This window comes from Octopus sinensis, linkage group LG2 (assembly GCF_006345805.1).
Source record: "Octopus sinensis linkage group LG2, ASM634580v1, whole genome shotgun sequence".
NCBI lineage: Eukaryota > Metazoa > Mollusca > Cephalopoda > Octopoda > Octopodidae > Octopus > Octopus sinensis.
Genome location: NC_042998.1, coordinates 60,273,193 through 60,297,946, shown reverse-complemented (window position 1 = coordinate 60,297,946; position 24,754 = coordinate 60,273,193). Strand labels below are relative to the sequence as shown.

Here is a 24,754-nt window from a genome sequence, read left to right as displayed (position 1 = left end):
TCGATAGCGTTGATCCTAACACTTGACTGCATTTGAGCAGTTCGGGTGTCACTAGTGAGAAAGAAAACGCCCAAATGGTGATAGTTGTTAAGAAAATTGCATTTCAAATACACGGAAATTTTCTTTGTTGCCCAGTCTTCTCAAGCATGTTCCAAATAGCGTGTGATCTCCTTTCTTCTCATATTTACACATTTCGTTTTCTGATGCCTTCCTGCAATTCGTTTAACTCGTCCAATTATTGGTTAATTTTCTATGTGAAGCACTGTAAAAATCAGGTCGGCTTTGTTAGATCTTCTGCCTAGTTTTCTTTCAATGTTTCTTGAAAACATTTTGCTCTATTTGTTTTCTCTCCATCTTCTCCTGCTCATCTCAAATGATGAGATGGCACTGCCTTGAGCGGCGTCATCTGCCTCTTTGTTATCTACTTTTCCATTATAGGTTTCTGTACAGGGAATAGCCAAAGAGTAACACAGGCAAAAGCATCTCAGCTGTGTTTCACGTGAAATCTCTGCTTGTCTTCAAGCCTCATCTTCAGTTTCGAAAGTAAGACAAATGATGTATGTATAGCTTTGCTATGTATAACATACTAGTTCATATATCTGTGAGAACTTACATTATCTGATCTTTTGAGGGTACAGAAAAGTTTCCTTCTACGAGACAAAGATAAATTAGTTTTGGCTCTGTCAAATCCTGCGTGAAATTTTTTGTCAAGGCGACGGAGTATTTATGAAAGCAATTTTGTCACTGATTCATCATCCAATTCGTATACAACAACTGAATGTTGAAGGTAATTCATAAAAAGTGCAAAATTGGCAAAAAGGTATAGTGTAACACTGAATAAATATGTGTTAGGATCAATGCTACAGGGTACTTTGTTTTTGTTGTAGCCGAGCAAACGTTCAGAAACACTTAAAATATTATCTTCTGAAAATATATTTTCTGTGTGTGAAAAATGAATATCTGGTTGCACAGCAAGCTTATTTATGTCTGTTCGCTCTGTGCACATTAAAACTATATTTTTTTCTGTGCATTTCTCAAGCCATTATGAATCAGGCCGTACGAAAAATAAATAAATAAAATAAAATAAAAATAAGTACAGAAAGAAGAAATATAATTGATGTAAAGTTTCCGTTAGTGGAAAACAATAAAACTCACTTGCTTTGTAAAATAGTTATACATGTAAAAATATTAATCCACTGTATTGTAAAAATATTATTCCAAACTCTAGGAAAAGGTGTTAAACATGCAACGACATCAATGTTGAACTAAAAACAAATAAAATGCTCAATAGAATAGCCTTTTCATTGAAACGGGGGGATAATTAATTGAATATAATTCTGGTGTTTTGAAAACAGGAATCTGGCAGTAAAAAGAAAAAAAATCATCTTAATTATCAAAATCCGTGCCAAAAGCCAAGTCAATGATTAGTCAATAGCGTGAGTTAAAATAACACGCTGAAAACAATAGTAACAACAACAACAACAGCAGCAGCAGCAACAACAAAAACGACAATAACAATGATAATAATAATGATGATGATGATAATGATGATTTCTTTATTTGACCTCATAAAAGACGCAAAAGACGGGTAGAGAACAAAACAGGGGTATTAGAAAGTATACAAAAAATTTAAACTAAAACAATACAGTAGCAATAAATTTTTTATAAAAGAAAATTTTTATAAGAGAAAAGACTATCAAGGGCTCTCTGAGAATTTCACAAATATACGGTTACACTGACCATTTAAGAAATTGTCCTTCCCAACTGACCGCAGGTCCATTTCACTCAGACTATGCTCACTACTCTCATCTACCTTTCAACGAATTTACAGGAAGGCAGCACTTACCTCTGCATCCCCAGTTTCCTCTCTCGAAACCTGAAAATGTTGAAAACTTTTGGCCTAAGTAGAAAGTGTGTGTCTTCAGCTTTTTCGGTCACGTCCATCACACAACCTCTTTTAGACGGGTTGTCTTACTGATTTTCCCCCGGTTCTTTGTGTTCTGCATGTTCATTGAGCCCCCATCCAATCATACGTTGTTTCTTTTTTGTCTTGGTACTCATCCTTTGCCAGTATAGCCCCATAAATGTGAGGATATTAGCCAACGGCCATATATTCTTGAATATGGCTCTCGTAAATAATCGACGAAAGTCCTGTAGTACAGATGTTTGTGTAGGTATGTAATATACCAGCTCGGACTCATAGATCTGCGCGGTTTTAAGCTCTTTTCTCGAACGACAGAGAAGATATTACCCTACGTATTGGGTTGGGTTACCTCTAATTGCTCTTTTGTGAAAAAAGAAAAAATAAGAGGAAAAAAAAAACAGCTCGCTCTGCTTTTCTCGCTTAGATGTAGGCAGCATTCCCTTTCTTCTCTGTGTCTCTCTGTTTCTCTCTCTGCTTTTTTTTCTCTCTCTCTCTCCCTTTTTCTTTTCTCTCCTCAATGAAAGACTGGAAACGAAATACACTTCTGATTAAACAATTCAATGAAGTGAATAATTTTCTCGGTTAGTTAGTTCATGTCCAAAAAATTGCCTCTTATCGGCAGCTTGATGAGAGCTAAAACCAATGATGTTTCTTCGTTATTACATTCGTGTGTGTATGTGTGCGCGTAAACTGCGAGTGTATGTGTGCGCATGTGCACATTGTTTCATTTTGTTATTATGTCGCGTAAATTTTGCGTCTTCAATATTAAATTGTAACCGTCTGTACTAAAGTGAATCTGTTTTATAGTTATTTGTTTTTTGAATTCTGTTTATTAATTCACTTCTGTGTAGTCAAAGATTAAGCGACTGTTATCTTCTAAAGGAAAGTATTCAGTGGTATTCTGATATCCTCTTTGTTCGTTTACTAGCTTTTACTGCTCCTGTTATAGAGGAAGCTGCATTGAAAATTATTGTAAACACAGCAAAAAAGATTTAAAGTGATGTTTGAAACAGACTTTCTGTCTACCTAATGCAGATTGCTATTAAAACAAGTAAAACTTGTCAATTCAATAATTTTCGGTGACATTTCAACTCAGAATACAACAGCAACGATAATCATAATGGCTATAAATTTTGGCACAAAGCCAGCAATTTCTGGGGTTGGGGTAAGTTGATTACAATGACGTCAGTGCTCAACGGATACTTCTCAACTCCAAAAGAATGAAAGGAAAAGTCGAACTCTGCGGAATTTGAGCTCAGAACGTAAAAAACGGACGAAATACTGCTAAGCATTTTCCCCGGTGTGCCAACGATTTTGTCAGCTTGCTGCTTTAGTAATAATAATAATAATAATAATAATAATGATAATAATAATAATAATAAAAATAATAATAATAATCATAATGATAATAATGATAATAATAATAATAATAATAATAATAATAATAATAATGATAATAATAATAGTAATAATAATGATAATAATAATAACAATAATAATGATAATGATGATGATGATAATAATAATAATAATAAAATAATAATAATAATAATAATAATATTAATAATAATAATACTAACAACAACAGCAACAACAACAACAACAACAACAACAACAACAACAACAACAATAATAATAATAATAATAATAATAATAATAATAATAATAATAATACCTAGCTCAGATACCAGGACACACCAAAATGGCAGAAATTCAAAAGATAATGCTCATAGGAACTGCCCATATCCTACGTAAAATACTTTCTATGTAATCCCAAGTTTTAAAGCAAACATAATTTTCTTATGGTTTCTTAAACATTCTCTTGAACAACAATATGTACAAAACCAAATATATGGCACCCTAGGCATAACACCAACATGAACTTAGAGCTCTGGGTGAGACTTGGAGCCAACTTGTACAAATGTAAAGCAAAAGCCAAACATAAAGTAATAATAATAATAAATTCTTTTTATTGGTCACAAGAGCTAATATAGATCAAAACTTTAAAGAACAACACAAAACGATATAGAAAGAGTTCGACAAAAATGTCCATTTAAACATTTGGTAAAGAAAATAACAATATAACAAGTGAAAACTTCCAATAGGAAGAGGCGCTTTGAAGGTTACTTGTGGAAAATTTCATAAAAGCCACGGTTGCCTGGTCGCAGAAATGGTCCATCAATACTGGTTATTTTCCGACATTCACTCACCATTCAACAACTTTGCTATAAAACAACACTTACCTCTCTACTATCACCTTCCTTTTCAATTGGAATTTGAAAAAGTTGATGAGGTCTTGGCCAAAGAGGAAAGTGTCTGACTTTAACCCTTTCACACGGGTCCACCATACTCCTCTTTCGCTATAGCCGCCAGACAAATGAAAATTGCCCTCCCCTCCCGGTTAAAGGAGGCTGGCGGGGCAATCTTCACTATTGATTCAGCTTATAGCCGGATCCGTTCTACAGGCGACAGCAGCTGTTTGGCATAAACCGACAGGTCAGCAATACTCGGGCACCGGACGAGTGCGTAGAGAACGGTTTCGTCGCTCTGAGTGCATCTCGGGCAGGCCCGGCAGACAGCAATTTCTTGCCTGTAAAGTTTATCCCGAACAGGCAGCACCCCTCGGTAACACTGCCAGGCGAGGGACTTCGGGAAGTTAACCATGGGCCCTGTCCCGAAAGTTATCCCAAACCGACTGCTTTGTTGATCATCGTCGATGCCTAGAGTTTCCCCGAGAACGTCATCGCACTTTTCCTCCACTAAACTTTTATAGAACGCTAGAGTTGAACTACTACCGATCGCATTGCCTGCCTGGCGGAGGGCGGTGAGTGGTTGACGGCACTCGAGGCGCCAAGCGCCCTTTTTCGGACTATGCTTGAGCTAAGATTGCAGCTCGGTCAAAGAGATAAACTGTGAAAAGGCAAGTCTTACGAACGGCGACCGTTCAGGAAATGCTTGAGATGCCGTAGCCTGAGCACATGTCTGCGCATCAGCAACCACGACATACCAAGTCCTCCGTTCAGCGGCTGTTGACAGCAGATGGAGCGTCTGGCCAGTGGTACCTGCCCTTTCCACAGAAAGTGGAAGAGTAAGTGCACCAGCCTGGTCAACCAGCAGTCGGGACAAGTGACGACGGTCAAGCAGTAACAGATGACGGGTGCGATGTGCGCATTCGCCACCTCGGCTTGACCTTTCAGGGACAGCTTCTTCTCGGCCCATCTCTGCGTGAGATTGGCCACCCTGTTCGTAAACTCGTCCCAGTTTTTCTCCACTTGGAGGTCCGGACGAACTAGACCCCGAGCAATTTAACGGGGTCATCTGTCCAGCGCCCACGATGCTGTTGGACGGCATAGACTTGCCTCACCAGGTGCCGAGCTGCAAGCCCACCGACTTCTCCGCGCTAATTTTCGCACCTGTCACCGCTCGTATTCGCTTAGTTTCTCGCCAATCAGGTCGATAAGCCTGTGGCTCCACACTATTACGGCGATGTCGTCGGCATAGGCAGACACGCTCTTCCCGCATCCCAGATCTTGCAGGACACCCTTCAAAGCCTCCAACCTCTGTAGCATTGGCTCGAGAGTCAATACATAGAAAAGGGAAGAGAGATCATCCTTGTCGGACCGAACGCAAGATGCTGAACGGCTCCGACAGGTGACCGTTCCCCTGTATGACCGAGCAGATGCCGCTGTACAAAGCAGCGATCCACTCGCAGAAGACCGGATCGAACCCGGCTGCCTTGAGAACAGCTGCCAAGTATCGATGGTCGACCCTATTGACGGCTTTAGACTGATCTAAACTGATCAAAGCCCCACTCGTACCAGCTTCGTCATCCACCCTCTCTATGATGCAGTGCAAGAGATGGAGTTTGTCGTGGATAGACCTGATCGGGACGGCGCATGTTTGCACCTTGCCGATCAGTTTGTCCACGACAAGCGCCAACCTCTTGGCTAATACCTTGGGCAAAATCTTCAACTCTGCATTGAGCAGAGTGATGGACCTGAAGTTTCCTATGATGTCCTCCTTGTTTGGGTCCTTTCTCAGCAGTGTCACTACCCCTCGACAAACAAAAGCAGGAATTCTACCGTTTTGCTGCCATTTGCAGTAGACGTCTGCCAAGAGGCCAGCAAACAAGTCTGGCATTGAAATGTAAAGCTCGCAGGGCAGACCATCCAAACCCGGCGATCTGCCTCTCGTGCAGTTTTTTATCGCTTCCTGTACTTCGATTACCTTCCATAGTTCTGTTTACCCAAGGTGTAAAAATCATGCTTGCTTCATTATTCCAAGATCTCAATAATGTCATTGATGCCTCCCATACTTTTGGCCATTCAAAGTGTAAAATTCCGAATTTGCTTCATTGTATACAAGATTTTGATTATGTCTTTTATTTCGTTCCATAGCAAAGGCTGCTTAAGGTGTAACAGTGAACATGCAATGAGTCAAACAAAATAATATTACATTAAATCACGATTACATATTTTGTTAGGGATCGGTATAACCGGTTGAATTACATCTAGCTATATCTTATAAATTATTAACGCTGGAAGGATGACAAATCAAAGCTAACTCGCGAATTTAGAGGGCCAGAACTAAATATTAAATAACAGCTCTCTGGTCTACGATTTATCTCATTTTTCCACCTTCATAAATTATACATAGATTATATATATTGCAGGTTATAAAATACAGCATTGTGGATCACAGGATCTTGTTACATATTTGTTACGTTTGAAAGATATTTGCAGATTTTTATTGGTTTTTGTATAATATTTGCATTTCTTTTTTCAAGTCTTTTAAGAAAGTTTATAGCAGACAGCGTTAAATAATGCTGTAGGTCAATAAATACTGAGCATCGAGAAATTTATTGCTGGAAAATGCTTTGTTTATAGGTTTTGCGATTTTTATCGTTGTTTGATTGATTTTTATCTGAAACCAGCCATAAATGTGTAAGCTATATTATATATGCTTCACAAATACAAGTTTGTTTTGACAACGTACAACGCTGCTGATTTATGGTTAGGGAGAAATAAAATGTTTTCTGCAATCATGGCTTTTAGAAATGCATCATAGGCATAAGTTGAAGGAAATATCAGAAAGGAGCACATGTTACCACTTGTGTCATTAAGTAACATTAAGTTTTAAAATATTAGGTTTTTGGTTCGACCTTCTGCATAAAATATTCGTTCGCTAAATATATCTCTGATGTGTGTTTCAGATATGAATCTGGAGGATATCTGTTTGACTTATACAGCATCAAACAACATTATGAAGAGAAGTTGTGGCACGTGAAAGGAAAGCGTAACTTGAAACTGAACCAGGTGAGAAAAGACAGGTAAAATTTGACGTAAAAGCTATCAAGCAGAAACTGAATTTTATGAATAAATTAACAGCAAAGATTTTCACTGTAAAAAGATTTGCGTTATGATTATTAATTTCAAATAAAAAGAAACAAGTTTAAATGGCGGTGTGCACCTATTGCTCTTCTATCTCTCAAACTGATGTGTATAATGTATATTTAACTACGTTTTTCTTTTTATAAACATACATCTGTAGAAAAGAATCTCATCGAATATATATATTCTTCATAAAGTGAGGTCAAATGGGAAATTTCGAGGAAGCAGGAAGGATACGTGTGCATTATATTTATGTATTTTATCATTCAGGATTATTCTGATGGCGTGTTTCCAGCTATTAATGACCAGGTACCGGAAATCCCTCTCCAGAGAGTGGTCCTTTTCATCAGTCTTGGGGGTTGGAGATAGATAAATAGAGAGAGAGAGAGAGAGAGAGAGACAGACAGATAGATAGATATATAGATAGATAGATAGATAGATAGATAGATAGAGAGGGACAGGGAGAGAGAGAGAGAGTGTGTGTCGTGACGGGAATAAGCTTATATGTTGGCGACATCATATCTCATACAGGTTGTTCTCTCACGTGGAGAACAGACATTGCAGCAAAAGGCATTATTATTACAAGGTAAACAAGTGTTCTGTTGACGCTGTTGTCGTACCAAAACGCTTAGAATAAATAGATACATAGACACATAGATAAATAAATAAATAAATAAAAAGTAAAGCCTTCTCAGGTTTCATATCATTTTGGCCTCCAGTCATTTATGTCATAGATTTACATTAATTCTATTTAGATCGACCATGACTTGAATTCACTGGGGACGTAAGCCTAAATGCCAGTAGGACAGTAAGAAATCTTATTGAGTATTTCAAAAATAGGTACTGTGAATAAGCTAGATATCATTATTAAATATACTTAAGAGTGAAGACGCGTGGTTTAACGGTTAGGATGTTCGGCTCATGATCGTGAGATCGTGAGTTCAATTCCCGGTTACGCGTTGTGTCCTTAAGCAAGGCACCTTATTTCACGTTGCTATGTCACATTCTGTGTGTCGTTGAATATCTGTGAGAAGTACGTTAAGAGTTCACGTGTCTGTGGAATAGTCAGCCACTTCCACGTTAATTTCACAAGCAGGCTGTTCTCGTCGTATAAGCGATGAAGTGCCAGCAGAAACCGATGAAGGACTGAACATATAAAAGAACGCAATAAATAAATTACGGTATATGGTAAATATTACGACAGTAACTTAGTTTGAGCTCAAATTCAGCCCAAGTTGACTTTGCATTTTATTCCTCCAGGGTCGATAAAAATAAGTACCAGCCAAAAACTGCATTATTTCCAACGACATCAACCTCACCTAAATTTGTGGCCTTATCACAAAGCCACTATTAAATAAATGTAATTTGTGAAATATTTCTAATAAAACTTTCGTGGAGATTTTAAAAAGTAAACCAACAATTATTTTTTTAACGTGAAAGTTATATTTCTCTCCGCATAATATATAACCATCTTTTGTGAATATGCAAAACTATTTAAGATTGATTTATTTTCAGTTACCGATGGGATGGTGCAATGTGAATAACAATGATGTCTATATTCTCGACATTAAAGAATGTATGTTTATTTGGATAGGAAAAAGAGCGAACGTGTATGAAAAAATAAAGGTGAGATGAATTATTTATCTATCTCTGTGTTCGTCTGTTTTACCTCTTTCTACATACATGAATATCTACGTACATGCACACATACATTACATACATACATAGTTGATAAGGAGATAAATGAATTAGAAAGGAATTACAATCCCTTACGTATATACACTCATACATACACACACACACATACATATATTAACATATGTACTAACATATGTATCCCTTTTCCTCAGAGAGGAAATAAGACATTAGGAATAGTCAGTTGGATATAAGTAATTGTCTATAAATAGAGGCAGTGGTCATGCTGGAGCACCACCGTGATTTTGTACTTTTAGATATCAATCTTTGGCTGATTTCTTCACGGTCGTGAGAATTTTATATTAACGATACATTCCTGGATGTGTTTTTTCTCTTTTGGTGTACGGGGTAGTTTGGTGCTGCTGCCATCATCTGTATCTTATGCCGGGACAATTGGTTCATCTGGTATTGTAGATAGGAGAATGTCCAGTTTTTTTTAAATACATTCACGGTGTGTAGATTGCTTAATATTTTTGGTAGGGCATTGAAGAGATGTGGGCATTTGAACCTAAAGCTATTGCAGTACTTGGTCCTGACCTTAGATGGGGAGGACGACACCTTTACTACGATAAAATGACGTCCATTTCGAGCATTTGTGTAACAGTGAAACACTCAATGCCGAAATTAGTTACTAGCACTTCCAGTATTTTCCATATGCAGATTATTATATATCTGTCATGTCCTTGCTCCAAGAGACAAAGTCGTAGTTTTTTCAACATCTCCCTTTATTCAGCTGCTGCACTGTTACAATCCTTTTAGTGCAGTGACGTTAGGCCACTTCAAGCTCCGCTCTTAGTTTGACGCTATGTGATAATTACAGCCAGCTGAGAACAAAGGTCTTCCACTGGGTGAACGTGATCACTTGGTCTCTTGCCTTGAAGGACTTTAGTATCCATCCTGCCAGTTGTCTGCATTGTGTTGCCATCTTGGTAGTGTGGATATGAAACGATGCATCATTACACATACTGATCCCTAGGTCTCCCACTGTCTGGGATTACAGTGCCTATATGTAAGTTGCGTTGCATTTGTGAGCTGATAGCGCAGTGCTAGAAATTTCCTAGCATTATGTACGTTGTTTTCTTCAGCTCACTTGTAAATTGCACTTAGGCACTGCTGTTACTCCAGGACATTGTCAGAGATCTTTATTTCCTGTGATATTTTTGTATCATCATCGTAGCTAGTCACTGTGGCTGTCTAAGTGATCGAGGGCATGTCTAAAAGAGCTACTATACATGTTTATATAGTTTATATAAATACTTATATAAACACACACGTATATATAAATATATGTACGATTTTTTATGTGAATTCATATGTTAAAGCAAATAGGTAGAGTTATACTGTCTTAATGCCTTATTATCTTACACACTCACCCTGTTGTTGACGTCATAGACGTTGGTGACGCTCATCTCCAAAATAGACCCAACCGTAGAGTTCATCAAGGGTTGCCTTGGTTTTTGTCAGTGAACAAAACACAACTCAAGTCTAACGTCATTGCAGCCTCAAACTCCTGTCACGGGGCATTAAAGGAGGCAGTTGCATGTTTCTCGCACGGAAGCAATGGCCTCGAGGATGTGATTTCTGGTAGTTTTCGGTACATGAAGTCCGGAGGCAGTGAGGATATCTTTACTTCTTTGCCCAGGTTTCCCATGTAACTTACGGTCAATGTCCCTTAAATCCCTAGCGGTCACAGTCTTGGAGGTCCTACTCGTGCATTTTACTTCAACCGAGTTTCATGGATACTCTTTTGTCAATACCTCGCCTGTAGAAATTCAGCCAATCTGTAATTAGATTTCACCAACCTGAAATATAAAGCATCAACATATAATAAACAAAGCACAGTGAAAGGAAATTAATATGATAATACAGACCTTATGCCATAATGGATGTATAAATTATTTAGTAGACTAAGCTGTAGAACATTACACAGCAATATTTATTATGGTTGGAACAAGAAAAAACATGAAATGCCTCCTGATACATTGCAGAGCTGTATTATTTTTTCAATAAAAACAAAACAAAAACACACTATGATTTCATATTTATAAATATGTTGTAAAACAACTCAAACACTCCACAATATGCATCCCGCTATTAACAATATATTATAGAAAAAACAAAAATTAGAAATATTGTGTAAAATATTCACTACATCGAGCCGACGAGTGGAGTTATGAAATTCTCAAATTCAAAAGCAAACATGAAAAGTTGTAAATTTAATGATTAAGTGTTACATTAAATATACAACGTACAACAACGTGTTTTAGCGGACTGATTAATACATTTATATGAAACTAGGAATATTAATGTTCCTAAATTCATAAAGATAAAAGAAATAGGAAAAATCCATACTAAAAAGATTGTAAAAAACAAATTAGAACAAGTTGACTTTCGGCATAATAAATTATGTCATATTACACACACACATATATTATAAATATATAAATATATTATGTATGTATTCTTTAATTCATTTCAGCTATGTGGCTACGGTTATGCTGGAGTACTACAGTGATTTTGCATCTTTACTTTTATATATATATATATATATATATATATATATATATATATGCATGTATGTATATTATGTATATACATGTACACACACACACAAACACACACACATATATATATATTGTAGATATATGTAGATATATTATGTATATACATGTATATATGTTTATATATATATATATATATATGTATATATATATACATACATACACATACATGTGTATATATCTATCTATATTTATGTTATAGATATATTATATATATGTGTATGTATATATATATATATATATATATATATATATATATATATATAGTTACATATATGTACGTACGTAAGCATGTATGTATGTTATTCTTTCTCTCTAATAATGTTATGAATAAAATAATATTTAATAATATATGTAAAATTCACATCTTTTCTCTTATTCGTTTGCTTTATTTCTGCATCTGCAAACAGATCCACGACGCTTGCATGTTTAGTTTCTACAATTGAATTAGATAAGTATCTAAGTTTTTTTTCTTTCTAGGCCGCTCAGATAACTCAATATTTGAATACGCAACGTGTCAGCAAAGTTCAGGTTATCATTGTCAACGATGGAGAAGAAGGAAAACTGAAGAAAGATGAATTTCAGGTAAGTTAGTGTCACCAGCTTAAGTTGTTAATACACTAAAATGTTGGTGGAATGATTGGAGGTTCGCATCTAGATAACATTGTAAGAGTATGTAGGCGCAGGAGTGGCTGTGTGGTAAGTAGCTCGCTAACCAACCACATGGTTCCGGGTTCAGTCCCAACAAACAAACAAAAAAGACAACTAATTATCCATTGATTTATGACCCTATTAGATAATGTATTCTTAGATTCCCTTGAACGAACGGTATGGTTATATTGTCATAATTTTGACCACAGCTCTACCCGATCAGAGCCGAACTGGGAGTAAGCAAAATGTGCAACAACAACAAAAACAACAACAGTTTTACTTTGTGATGGAGAAGACTGTTACAAAGGAAGAAAGAAACGAACTACCACACCTGAACGAGGCACGAAATAGCGAAAGAAAGAGGCTACCAACTCTAAGAGGAACTGAAAGAGGAAAACTGTGTAAAGTATTGAAAAAGATGGACAGACTGTTCACAAAAATCTACATCGAACATATAACAGATCTAAACGGCCTTATATACTGCGCAGCCGCTGTCACTGTGCAAATTCTTGATGTGAAAAGTCAAAGAAAAGCAATGGAAAAAGTTCCATGGTGGAATCGAAGGCTTGAGAACGAGAATAAACAGATCTAGAGAGATCTTGGACGGATAAATGCAATCATAGAAAGAAGGGCAAAGGTAAGATGGAGGAACGATATGCAAAAATAATACGTCAGACAGAAAGGACGACAAATAGTTAAAAAAGAACTAAAACAAAATAAAAAAATCAAGCTGTATATATGTATATATATATATATATATATATATATATATATATAGGTATTTTGAGTGTCTGTTTTACCATTTATTTTCCTGTTCTTATTGGATAGTATGGGAAGCATGTTTTGTTTTATATATCAATATTATTATTATTATTATATTATTATAACTTTGTAGTTATGTATATCCTCTGACGAGGCCTTTGGTTATTTAAACAGACAAATATAATCTTTAATGCCTAAGACTATACTACAATGGCATATATGAGCAATTTAAGGTGTATTGCTCTTGACCATAGGCTGAAACAGCTGTAAGGAGCAGTTTATTTGTATTACTTTTATTTTATTATTAACTTGCATATTGATGTATATTGTTTTGTTCGATTTTCATGTTTCTATTTGTATAATTAATAAATAATATGAAATTGTAATATCCGTAAGTTGGTGATCGAAATGAATTTGTTCCTCCATTTTCTTATTTGTATTATGAATTTACGGTAAAATATTTTTTACCTTCACCCATTCAATACAACAAATGAATTAATTGCATTGCAATTATAAGCATTTATGTATTTAGTTTCTGGGTACTTCACCAGCAGTATATTGGATAACTTATATCCCATAGTGGGTTACCCTCATAACCCCTATCTTACTTTGTACTATATATATATATACATACATACAAACATACATACATATATATATATATATATATATATATATATATATATATATATATGTATGTATGTATGTATATGTATGTATGTATATATATATAGTACAAAGTAAGATAGGGGTTATGAGGGTAACCCACGATGGGATATAGGTTATCCAATATATATATATACATATATATATATATATATATATATATAGGATGTACATTTTTTATGCAGCTTTTCAACAGATATTTACCATTAGCAATGAAGAATCTTGGCAAACATGAACAAATATCTGATGACTCTGAAAATGAAAATTTCGAAAAAACTTTGCGGTTGTATATGTGAGTAAAGACTTACTTATTTGCCCATTCAATGTATTAACAGCAAAATTGCTGTTCGAGAGAGAGAGGATATATAAAAAATAGTCTCAGGTAATTTACCAGGGCTGTAGATGTAATTTATTTTGAAGGATCTACCAATCATAAATAAGATCTTCAAATCTGAAGAGGCTAGAAAATGAAATGAAAGAAACGTCTAGCTGTTCTTTATCCACATTTCTTCTTTCTTATCCTTCGATTTAGTTTTTTTGTTTTTGTCTCTTCTGATGTATAATAAGAACTATATACCTTTCTCTGTGTGCCATGGTTTACCATTTATCCTAGGATGTTTAAATTCTATACATAAATAAATAGATGTTTAATTTTTAAATATTTTACTTTATTTACCGTAGATGCTGTGATGAAGATGGTGTTTTAAAAGTAACAGAGCTAAAGAATGGTCCTCTGTCTTATTCAGATTTGCAATCAAAGGTAATAAATGAAAAACAAAACATGAATGCAAAAATTCATTAACAGTTATAATGTGAAACACGTGAAATATTTATTCCTGCTCATCCCAATACATAATGAGAAAAAATATTTGACTTAACATGAATGAAAAAATGTTGCCTAATAGAAGCAAGATGAAATTTTCTGCACTTATACAGTCAGTATATAAATGTATTTGGAATTATATTATGTTGCTATTCATTTAGGTGCTTTTAACACTTAATTTCATTTCTATTTCTTTTTGTAATTGACTTCATTTTTCTCGTAATATGTTGCTCTGCCTGCATAAGGCATATTGAATATAACACAACAAAATGACTTAAGTTGAATATAAATGATGATCAGCTATATAAGTTTCCCAATATATGAAAGAAAAAATTAGGAAAGAAAAAAGAATAAATATTAATGATTGTTTTTTTTTTATCTGACTTAACTTTGATATATTCTTCGATCTTTGTACCTCCAATAATTTCTGAGATAACAGGTTGGACACTTTAGCAAATAATCAAAGAAAGGATCAGCTCAGAACTGTTGTGCTAGTAGTTTTTGTACCATTTTGTGAGAATAAATGTTGTGGTATACAAAAGTAGTTTGCCATATATCTTGTTTTTGAAAAAAATATTTATTTATGTAATAAGAAAAGATGTGTCACTGCCATTATTTTGTAGTACTGAATGAAATCGCTGTATCGACATAGAAAATGACCTAAGCAATATAATTCTAAAGTACTTTTTACAGTAAAACTATTCAATACTTGCTGGCTCACATCACCTGGTCATAAACAGGTACCGTATGGCTGAGTATTTTACTATACTAACAACCATGATTACCCTTTTATTGACGAATGCTTCGTATTATTGAGCTCAAGATTTCGTATTAACGCAGTAAAGGGATGAGAACATTTTACAGAATTCTTCAGAATTCTGCAGAACTCTCCTCTGAAGATTGTACAGACATTTCATCGATAGAATCACAAATGGTTGCTCACAATTTGATAGGGATGCTTATTTTATTTACATCACCCTTTTCCGATCACTTTGAAAAATCTGTCTGATATCAATCAATTCCAGACACAATATGTTATATTCGAAAACTTGCCTTTGTATTTTACTAACTCATACATATGATATTTTATGTTTATATTTTGAGTAAAAGATTAAATGAAACCCTCCTATATTTCATCGCAATACTTTCCCTTCAAACGCCAGAACTCACGTCTCATGATACATGAATCCTATTAACTGTAAATTTTTAGTTCCGATGTAAACTGTTACTAGTTTATTCCAGATTCTCCATTTTCTCTTCTCCTGTTAGATTAAAAGATCGGATATTGCCAGTATCAATAATGTCACTCAGCTGCACAAACCCTTAATAAATAGAAAATATACAGTTCAATATACAGCTCTCGCTCCAAGATTTGCGATCGATTGTTCGGCTAAAATGATTAATCAAACATTTTACTAAAAAGTGAGATGAAGACATTTGTGTTAACAGATAATTTACTGCTAGTTTCGAATCTCACATTTATGAATTCAACTATCACTTGAACTTGATATTAAATTTCATCCTCGTATTATTGATTAAATAAGAACCAAGTTCACTGCGAAAAATATAACGTAACTGTAAACCTATCCATCCTTATTATTTCGTTTACATGAATGACAGTATATTCATCTACAAGAAAAGAATAAATTAATGTGTGCTGTTGCGTATAAGGTTTTAATATTAAAAGAGTTACGAGATACTTGTTTTAATGCACATATCCAGCTGATTTACAGCTAGAATGCAGAACCTGTCTGTACATATTGACACCTCCATGTTTTTCACACACATGATACAATGTATGATAAATGATTTTTCAGTTTCCTTTTATTTAGATGTAATTTTTGAAGGAGTAGTATAAGATGAACGAATCTCATATATTGACAAACACGCAAACACAAAAACACGCACATATATAGACACATATATTACACAACTGAAAATTGTACCACCCTGGTTTCAAGATTGGTTACTTAGCAGTTTGAAACTTCGTTCAGCTGTGAAATCTATATTTGCACGAAAAGAAAACAATAACTGTAAAGCCGTCAATATTTTTATTATTCAATTCATACAGGATATGTATATAATCGTAAGTGAAGATCACGTATGGATTTGGGTTGGACGCTTAGTACCGAAAACAGCACGTCGAGAAGCAATGAATAACGCTGTTGTGAGTAAAACTAGCTTTTATATTTCCACTCAATGAAAATATTAAAAAACGAAATATTTAACATGTTCTCTTCTGTTGTTTCACACCAATAAACACAATCATTGTTTCTGTGACACACCTGTGCTTTTAGTGGCATATAGGACTACTTTATGAATACATGCCTTTCACATTTTTAAAGGAGTAGGATGGGTAGGAGGATGATTGGTTGTTATTTCTAGCAAGTAGATCGACCACATGTATACTTCATCTGTATATTTCTGACCAATAAGCATTTCTGAGATTGAGAGCCGAGATGATACTGCGTCGCCCGAAGAGTTCACGCTTCGTATCTCATCTTTGATTAGGTCCCTTATGACTTATATTCGTGAGAAAGAATATCGTTGATCGCTCGTGACTGAATTCATGACCAACGACGCAATCAAGATTCACAGCACTGTTGAAAGAATGCTAAACGCTAGCCTTTTGAAAGCTTGTATTCTATCCACCTTGATCGTTCCATTCCAAGCTTCCGAGAATTTTTTTGTTTTAATTGCTTAAATCAAGCGAGAAATTTTTGCAGAGTTTCCGAGACTTGATTAGGAATGGAGAATTATCCTCCGAACGAAGATTTAAGATTTAATCTGAACGATTGTAACATAGTGGACTCTGCTAATGTCACCCAAGCGTGTTATATTAGATCGGACGACCGATTAAGCATATCGCTTTTGTGCCATGTGCAAACAGCCGTTATAAAAATATCTATTTCAAATACTAACACGATTTGTATCAAGTATTTGCTTTAAGAAAACATGTACAGATGGATTAGACATCGTATAACGATTGTTTTCATACTGTTGAGTCAGTGGAGATCTCCGTTTCGATGGACAGTCAATTTTGCATTGTTTCTAAGAAAACAGTCATAGTAACCTCTACAAGTAATTTGAAAACTGGTTTGCTTGTTTTCCCGAGAAAAATATTAAGTGTCGTAATATTACTCTCATTCGAATTATAAATTCCAGTTGTTTAAAATTTTAGATACAAAACTGGAAATGATTATCGTTGTGACTGACATGTAAAATGTTCATTTTCAGGGTTTTTCTAAAAAGAAGAATGCAGATTTATGTCAAGTAATTCGAGTCATTGAAAATGAGGAAACTGAAGATTTCAAGTATTTATTTCATAATTGGCCGGAACCATCTCGGAGAGGAAACTCAAAAATTAAGATAGGTATATTGTTATTATTTAAAAGAATTACTTAAATTACTTAACATAGACGACAGAACCAGAACATTTATGTGTGCTGGGGGTATATTTCTATGGTTTATGTTGATCACGTACATAAGAGTATCATTTCAACGACATCGAAAGAAGGAAAAGTAAAATTAGTTTAGGTATAAATTCAGAATCCATTTTGTCCGTGTCTATCAACCAGAGCTGGCAGAAACGTTAGCACGCCGGGCGAAATACTTAGCGGTATTTCGTTGTGAGTTCAAATTCCGCCGAGGTTGACTTTGCCTTTCATCCTTTCGGGGTCGATAAACTAAGTACCAGTTTCGCACTGGGGTCGATGTAATCGACTCAATACCTATGTCTGTCCTTGTTTGTCCCCTCTATGTTTAGCCCCTTGTGGGTAATAAAGAAATAGGTATCAACCATTCTGTCAAAATATACAGTTATATAGGAGAGTGTAAGTGAACCTTGATTGAGGACACACAGTCACAATCAACTTGAATCCAGAGAGCTACATTGTACCATATTATCCAATATAGCATTTCCGGTATCATTTGAAGGAGGTGTGTGGGCTATTTCTAGTTGACAATTGCTCACGTTGTTCTTAAATGATTAAATGGTTAGGACAGCTAATAAACTGCAGATGGTTAAAATAATGCAAAAGCATACTTGGAATTCTATCCAGAGTTGTTAAAAGAATAGAGATCAAACGATTAATCAAACAGTCAATTAGTTAATTAGTTAGATAGTTAACCAAGTGGAAAGAGAAATAAAGTACAATAAAACCAATGCATGTAATGTCTCTTCCGAAATAAAAAAAAAGTAACTTAACATAGATTGATATTTTCAAATAGCGGCAGTGTGGTAAGTAGCCTGCTTACCAACCACATAGTGCCGGGTTCCGTTCCACTGCGTGGAAACTTGGGCAAGTGTCTTCTACTCTATCCTCGGGCCGACCAAAGCCTTGTGAGTGGATTTGGTAGATGGAAACTGGAAGAAGCCCGTCGTATATGTATTTATATATGTATATGTATGTGTGTATATATTTGTGTGTCTGTGTTTGTCCCCCCCCCAACATCGCTTGACAACTGCTGCTGGAGTGTTTACGCCCCCGTAACTTAGCGGTTCGGCAAAAGAGGCCGATAAAATACGTACTAGCCTTACAACGAATAAGCTCTGGGGTCGATTTGCTCGACTAAAGGCGATGCTCCAGCATAGCCGCAGTCAAATGACTGAAACAAGTAAAAATAAAAGAGTATATTTTTCTATTACATATTTGATATATTCTTTTAAGTTATATTCCCCAGCATATTTTATTACAGAATCGCATTTTAATGCTCCGTATAATAACTATATAAAACATAAATATATATAAGAAATATATGATATATTTGTCTAGTGTTAGACATGCAGATATGCAGATAACATTTTGGAATTATGTAATTTCTAACACAGCTATTACAAAACTAGGAAAAAATTTTATCAATATATTATTTAAATGATATGCCAAAAAGTGAGTTAACGAATTCTTTATATGAATAGATATATCTAAGTTAATTTCTCTTTCATTCTGCAGAGAGTTAATTTATCATTGGACTTAGAATATGTTATATGTATTCAACCACAAGGGACATATATGAAAATATTAAAAAATGAGAAAAACAGCATAACTCTTTTGATTATCTTTTACATATAGCTTGAATATTTATCTATCTAGCCAGCTCTCTCTCTCTCTCCCCCCTCTCTCTCTCTCTATATATATATATATATATATATATATGCATGTATGTATATATACATATATATATATATGTATACATGTATATATATATATATATATATATATATATATATATATATATATATATATATATATGCGCGTGTGTATATGTATATATATATATATATATATTATTGTGATAATGTTAATAAAATGTTGAATAGCGAAGCATTTTCACTACCAATGAAATAAACAATAAAAAAGTTAATAATTTGGTTCATAGTCAAAAACGTATTGCAGTTAATATATATATATATATATATATATATATATATATATATATATATATAATATATATATATAATATATTATATATATATATAACAATGATAAATCTCAGAGCGAGTTATAAACAGTAGCAGCAACACATCGTGACGTATATTTGCCATTTGAATATGGCTAACCCCTTTGCAAATATTGATAGGGCACAGAAAGTGTGTCTATAGCCAGCTGGAGGAGGTGTCCTCCTGGGGCTACAAACTACAGTAGCATCCACCCTTAGGGGTTAGCCATATTCAAATGGCAAATATACGTCACGATATATATATATAATATATATATATATATATATATATATATATATATATATATATATATATATATTTCCCCGTCCATCCGTAAACCTACGAGTACATACGCCTTCATACACTTTCACTTCATACTGTGTTTTTTTTTTATAATACCGCTCCCTTGCTAATTTCTGTGATTCGGCTCAAAAAGCAATTTGAATACCAACAGTGAAATAACCGTGCTCAAATTCCCACTTCCTCTCATTCCCTTATATTTTCTTCTTTCTTCCCTTCTTCCTTGATTTATATACTCCTCTCATACTGTGCTCTCTACACATTCTGATTGAATCTTCCTTGAGTCAACATGTACCTCCTTACGACATTGCAACCTTTAATCTTATCAAGATATTCTTGGCCCGAAGAGTAGCCGGCGGTATACACCTCACTTGGATTTTACCACTTCTGAGGTTCCGCTCGCTATGATACATATGTAACTCGGATCTTTCCTACTCCATTCCGTAACTCTTGTACTCTTTTTTGCTCACCTGGTAACGCTGATGCCTACCGTGGAATATAAAAAGATTCTTTTTCAGCTTGTCGGTCTTCAGTGCGAAAATAATCCACAACCTTCTGTCTCAATAAACCGCTATTGTCCCCGAAAGTTGCATTTAAAAAAAAATATTTACTAGATTTCTTGAAGCAATATATATATTAACTACAGTACGTTTATGACTTTCCCAAGCGCATAACAAATTTCTACAGAGAGGCTCTAATTAGAAGCCTAAATCAGTTTGCAGGGTAGATGCTGCCAACAATTATAAGCAGTGATGATAATACAAAATAAAAATCATTTCTAATATAGACGCATTGTAGGAAAGGCCAAATCTCTTATTCCAACTTTAGTAAATGAGTGGTATATATTTTGTAGAATCTCGAGTGATGAAGGGCAAAATCGACAGCAAACCCCGATTAGTGCAGTTAATTTGTTGCGAATTAAATAAATATTCTAAAAGTTCAGGAACTTTGTGAGTATTTAGCGTGAATATTTTTAAATGAATTATTTTTACCTCTAGTTATTATGAACCAAATAAACTATTAAATGTTTTTATTGTTTACCTCATTGGTAGTGAAAATGCTTTCACTATTCAATATATTATTAAAACTACAACGATAACGGGCATTACAGAAGTAGGACTTTTAACTCATAAATCACTTTGAGATATTTCTCTGGCACGAAATGTTGCAGCTGCTATCATTCAATGGTTATATACTCATTAAAAATATTTGAAGGCGGCGAGCTGGCAGAAATGTTAGCACACCGGGCGAAATGCTTTGCGGTATTTCGCCTGCCGCTACGTTCTGAGTTCAAATTCCGCCGAGGTCGATTTTGCCTTTCATTCTATTGGGGTCGATAAAAAAAGTACCAGTTACGCACTGGAGTCGATATAATCGACTTAATCCGTTTGTCGGTCCTTGTTTGTCCCCTCTGTGTTTAGCCCCTTGTGGGTAGTAAAGAAATATATATACTCATTATAAATGTTATACACACCCGTATTTTAATGTAAAGCTGTTTCAAGGGAGGGTATATTACCGTACTTTTGGTGTATAAAAAGCACATTTATATATATATTGACTTGTATACATATCTTGAAAAAGGCAAAATAAAAGCAGCAAATTGAAAAAAATAACTTTGTGTTTATTTGACTTAACTGTATTAAAGGAGTGTTGCTGATAGCTGCAATATTTTGGGCAGTAGCATTTTCGTCGCTCCAATTTGTTGGTTATTGATTTTTTAAATATAAGATATCGCACCAAGTTATTTCCTTAGATTAAAAATACATCTTAAAGATTCTTGAGAACAATTCATGCATCACCGAGGTAACTTTTTCAAGGTTAACATCTGGAACCCTGTTTTCGGCTTATAAGCCAGCATATGTGTATATGATATACACAGGCCCTATATAAATATATTTAGATAAGACTGCTTAGTACAGTTAATTTGAATGTATCATAGCACCAGTAGCATATTTTTAAAAACGTAACTCCTTATAATACTCACGAAAAATATAAAAAATATCATTATACTAATGGAAGAGAGTGAACGAACTTTTCACGGTGATTGCTGTTTAATGTGCAATAAAAAAGGCCGTTTTCGTTACTGAGAATTGCAGCCCAACTTTTTTAACAAATAAAATACAGATTTTTAGTGTGCGGTTGATCATTGAAAGTGCTTAATGCGTTTAGCGTTGGCAATAACCTGGCTGGTTATTCAACTTTTAAACGATACTCGACGATCAGGCACGTGTTTACCGTCAAGGTGGAAGCGTAACCAAAAGCTGAAGAATTGAATTTTAGGTATTTTAGGAAATAGATTCTTAATTTTTCATTTCCTTTTTTCACCCCCTTACGATGTGTAAGGGAAAAGACTGTCATACAGCACTAAATTCAAATTTTGTGTAATCAATTACGCAAAAAAACAGCAAAAAACATGGCAATGGAGTGACCGAAAGGCATTTTGTTTTTTCAACAGAAAAAAGGGTTTTTGTTGGCTCGATCAAGCAGAAAAGTTGAAAAGGATTAAAAGTGATAAATGTAATTTACAGAGATAAGCGGAAAGTAAAAGGGCAAGATATCGAAAAAAAATTATTGTGGATCATAAAAGCAAGAACTATGTTTCTACAAATATGATAATTTTTGAAGCAATGCATGTGATAATAGTTTAGAAGATTTTACGTTAGCAGTTTATAAAAAGCAAAGACTTAGCTATGGGAACCAAAACGGAATTTGCTCAAAGAATGCCCCATAGTTATGAAAATATGTGCTTTTTATAAGTATATCATACAGTTAAGAAAAGAAGGTTTATTTGAACTCTTTCAAATAGCAACCATGGATGAAATTCTATTAACATTTGATGTTCCAAACAATTGAACAACTGATATAAATGTTTACTAAACGTATTGTTATGAAGATTATTGGATATGGAAAGTAGCAGTATACACTGGTATTAGCATGATATGGCGATGGGACAAAATTACCACCTGTGTTCATTTTTAAAAGGAAACCACTTCCCCCACCACCCAATTTAATCAGTGGGGTTTACTTTCACGTACGTGAAAATTGATGGATAGAAATGCAGCTTGGTTTGAAAAAAGATTTGGCCGAAGCATCCAGAGAATTTATTAAAAATGCTTTCTCTCCTCGTCTGAGATTAGTTTAGAGGTCATTAAACTGAAAAAAATAAAATACAAGGATAATAAGTTAAAAACACAACTGGCTATTATACTCGGTGATTTAACAAGTCAACTGTTTCAATGATTCTACTAACAAATCCTTTAAATCTTTAATAAGAGAAGGATGGAACAACTAGTTGCATAAGGGAGATTATACTACAATCCTTACTGGACAAAAAAAAAAAGACAAACGCTTTCTCATGAGAGATTGTAGACGAAGAATTCGTGGGAAAAATGAGTGATATAGTGATTAAATCATTTACGAAATGTGGTATCAATAACGCAATGGATAGAACCGAGATTGACATTTTATATGACCATTACATTGGATCCAAAGATGAAGTGCTTTAATCCTTTCAAGCACAAATGAAAGCTATGCGGATCTTGTAGATTCTGAAACAAACTAAATGACAGTAAATCTTTTTATTCAAATTTTTGGTTCTTTTTAATTTTGACATTTTCAGCTCTTTTGTGTTTAAAACAATATACTCATTTTTAAAGTATCTGATTGAATTTCTGTTAAAGAAATATCTTTCTAATACCACTGTAGCTCCTTTCTCCAAAACTTTGCTGCTAAAATAAGATAATAGTTTTAAGACAGTGCATCTTATAATACGAAAAGTAATTTAAGAAGAATAATATATTTTAAGGAATTAATTTTATTCGAAAAATATTTTCGAAGAGTAAATTTAACCTGTCTTATCATGTCCATAAATTTCTTTAATGATGCTTCTGCTTGTTGCACTACAGTTCTTTGCTCAAGCTTCATCGATCTTACATGCGTTTTAGATATTGGGATCGATATTCATTCATACAATGTTTCAAATTTGCGAAAAATCCTAACTTTCTTCGCTTGTTGTTATTTTACCGATTGCTTGATCGTCTGCTTATTCTGACGAACGCTACTGATCCAAATTAAGAGGTTTGTGGTCAGTTAATTCTTTCGAATGTGATTCCAGTAAATCGTAAACATCTGTAGCGTAAATCGAAACTAAGCTCTCTTCAAATCGCTATTTCCTCGATATTTTCTTGCAGATGAATATTAACGAAATCATGGAGGTAGAATAAGTTTCCAACGAATCTTAAGCCTCTTGCTTTTACTGCTTCCCGTAAATCATCTTACATTTCATTAGCATTCGTCAAGGTCGACTTTGGTTTTTGTCTTTTTCAGATGAATAACATAAGCACCCATTAAGCATTCGGGTCGATGCAATACCGTGCTACCTACCATCAAAAACATTCAAGCCTTGTGCTTATAATAGAAAAATAAATAACATCTTTTTTTATTGAATTGTTCTAAATTCCGTCTGCTGGTCGTGTCTAGAAAGACCGACGGGCTCGAAAGAGAAAAACGCGACTTTTGCAATTACTAGCATATGTAGAAATG

General features: G+C 34.4%; 1 protein-coding gene across 1 annotated transcript in view; it reads left to right on the top strand.

Annotated features, from left to right (window-relative positions):
- Positions 1-24,754, top strand: part of LOC115224735 (advillin-like) — a 186,841-nt gene that overhangs the window by 98,825 nt on the left and 63,262 nt on the right. The window contains exons 6-12 of the mRNA XM_036513518.1: positions 7,137-7,239; positions 8,830-8,940; positions 12,051-12,155; positions 13,835-13,941; positions 14,331-14,409; positions 16,544-16,639; positions 17,710-17,845. Coding sequence (XP_036369411.1) covers positions 7,137-7,239; positions 8,830-8,940; positions 12,051-12,155; positions 13,835-13,941; positions 14,331-14,409; positions 16,544-16,639; positions 17,710-17,845 — 737 coding nt within the window. The remainder of the gene's footprint in view (positions 1-7,136; positions 7,240-8,829; positions 8,941-12,050; positions 12,156-13,834; positions 13,942-14,330; positions 14,410-16,543; positions 16,640-17,709; positions 17,846-24,754) is intronic.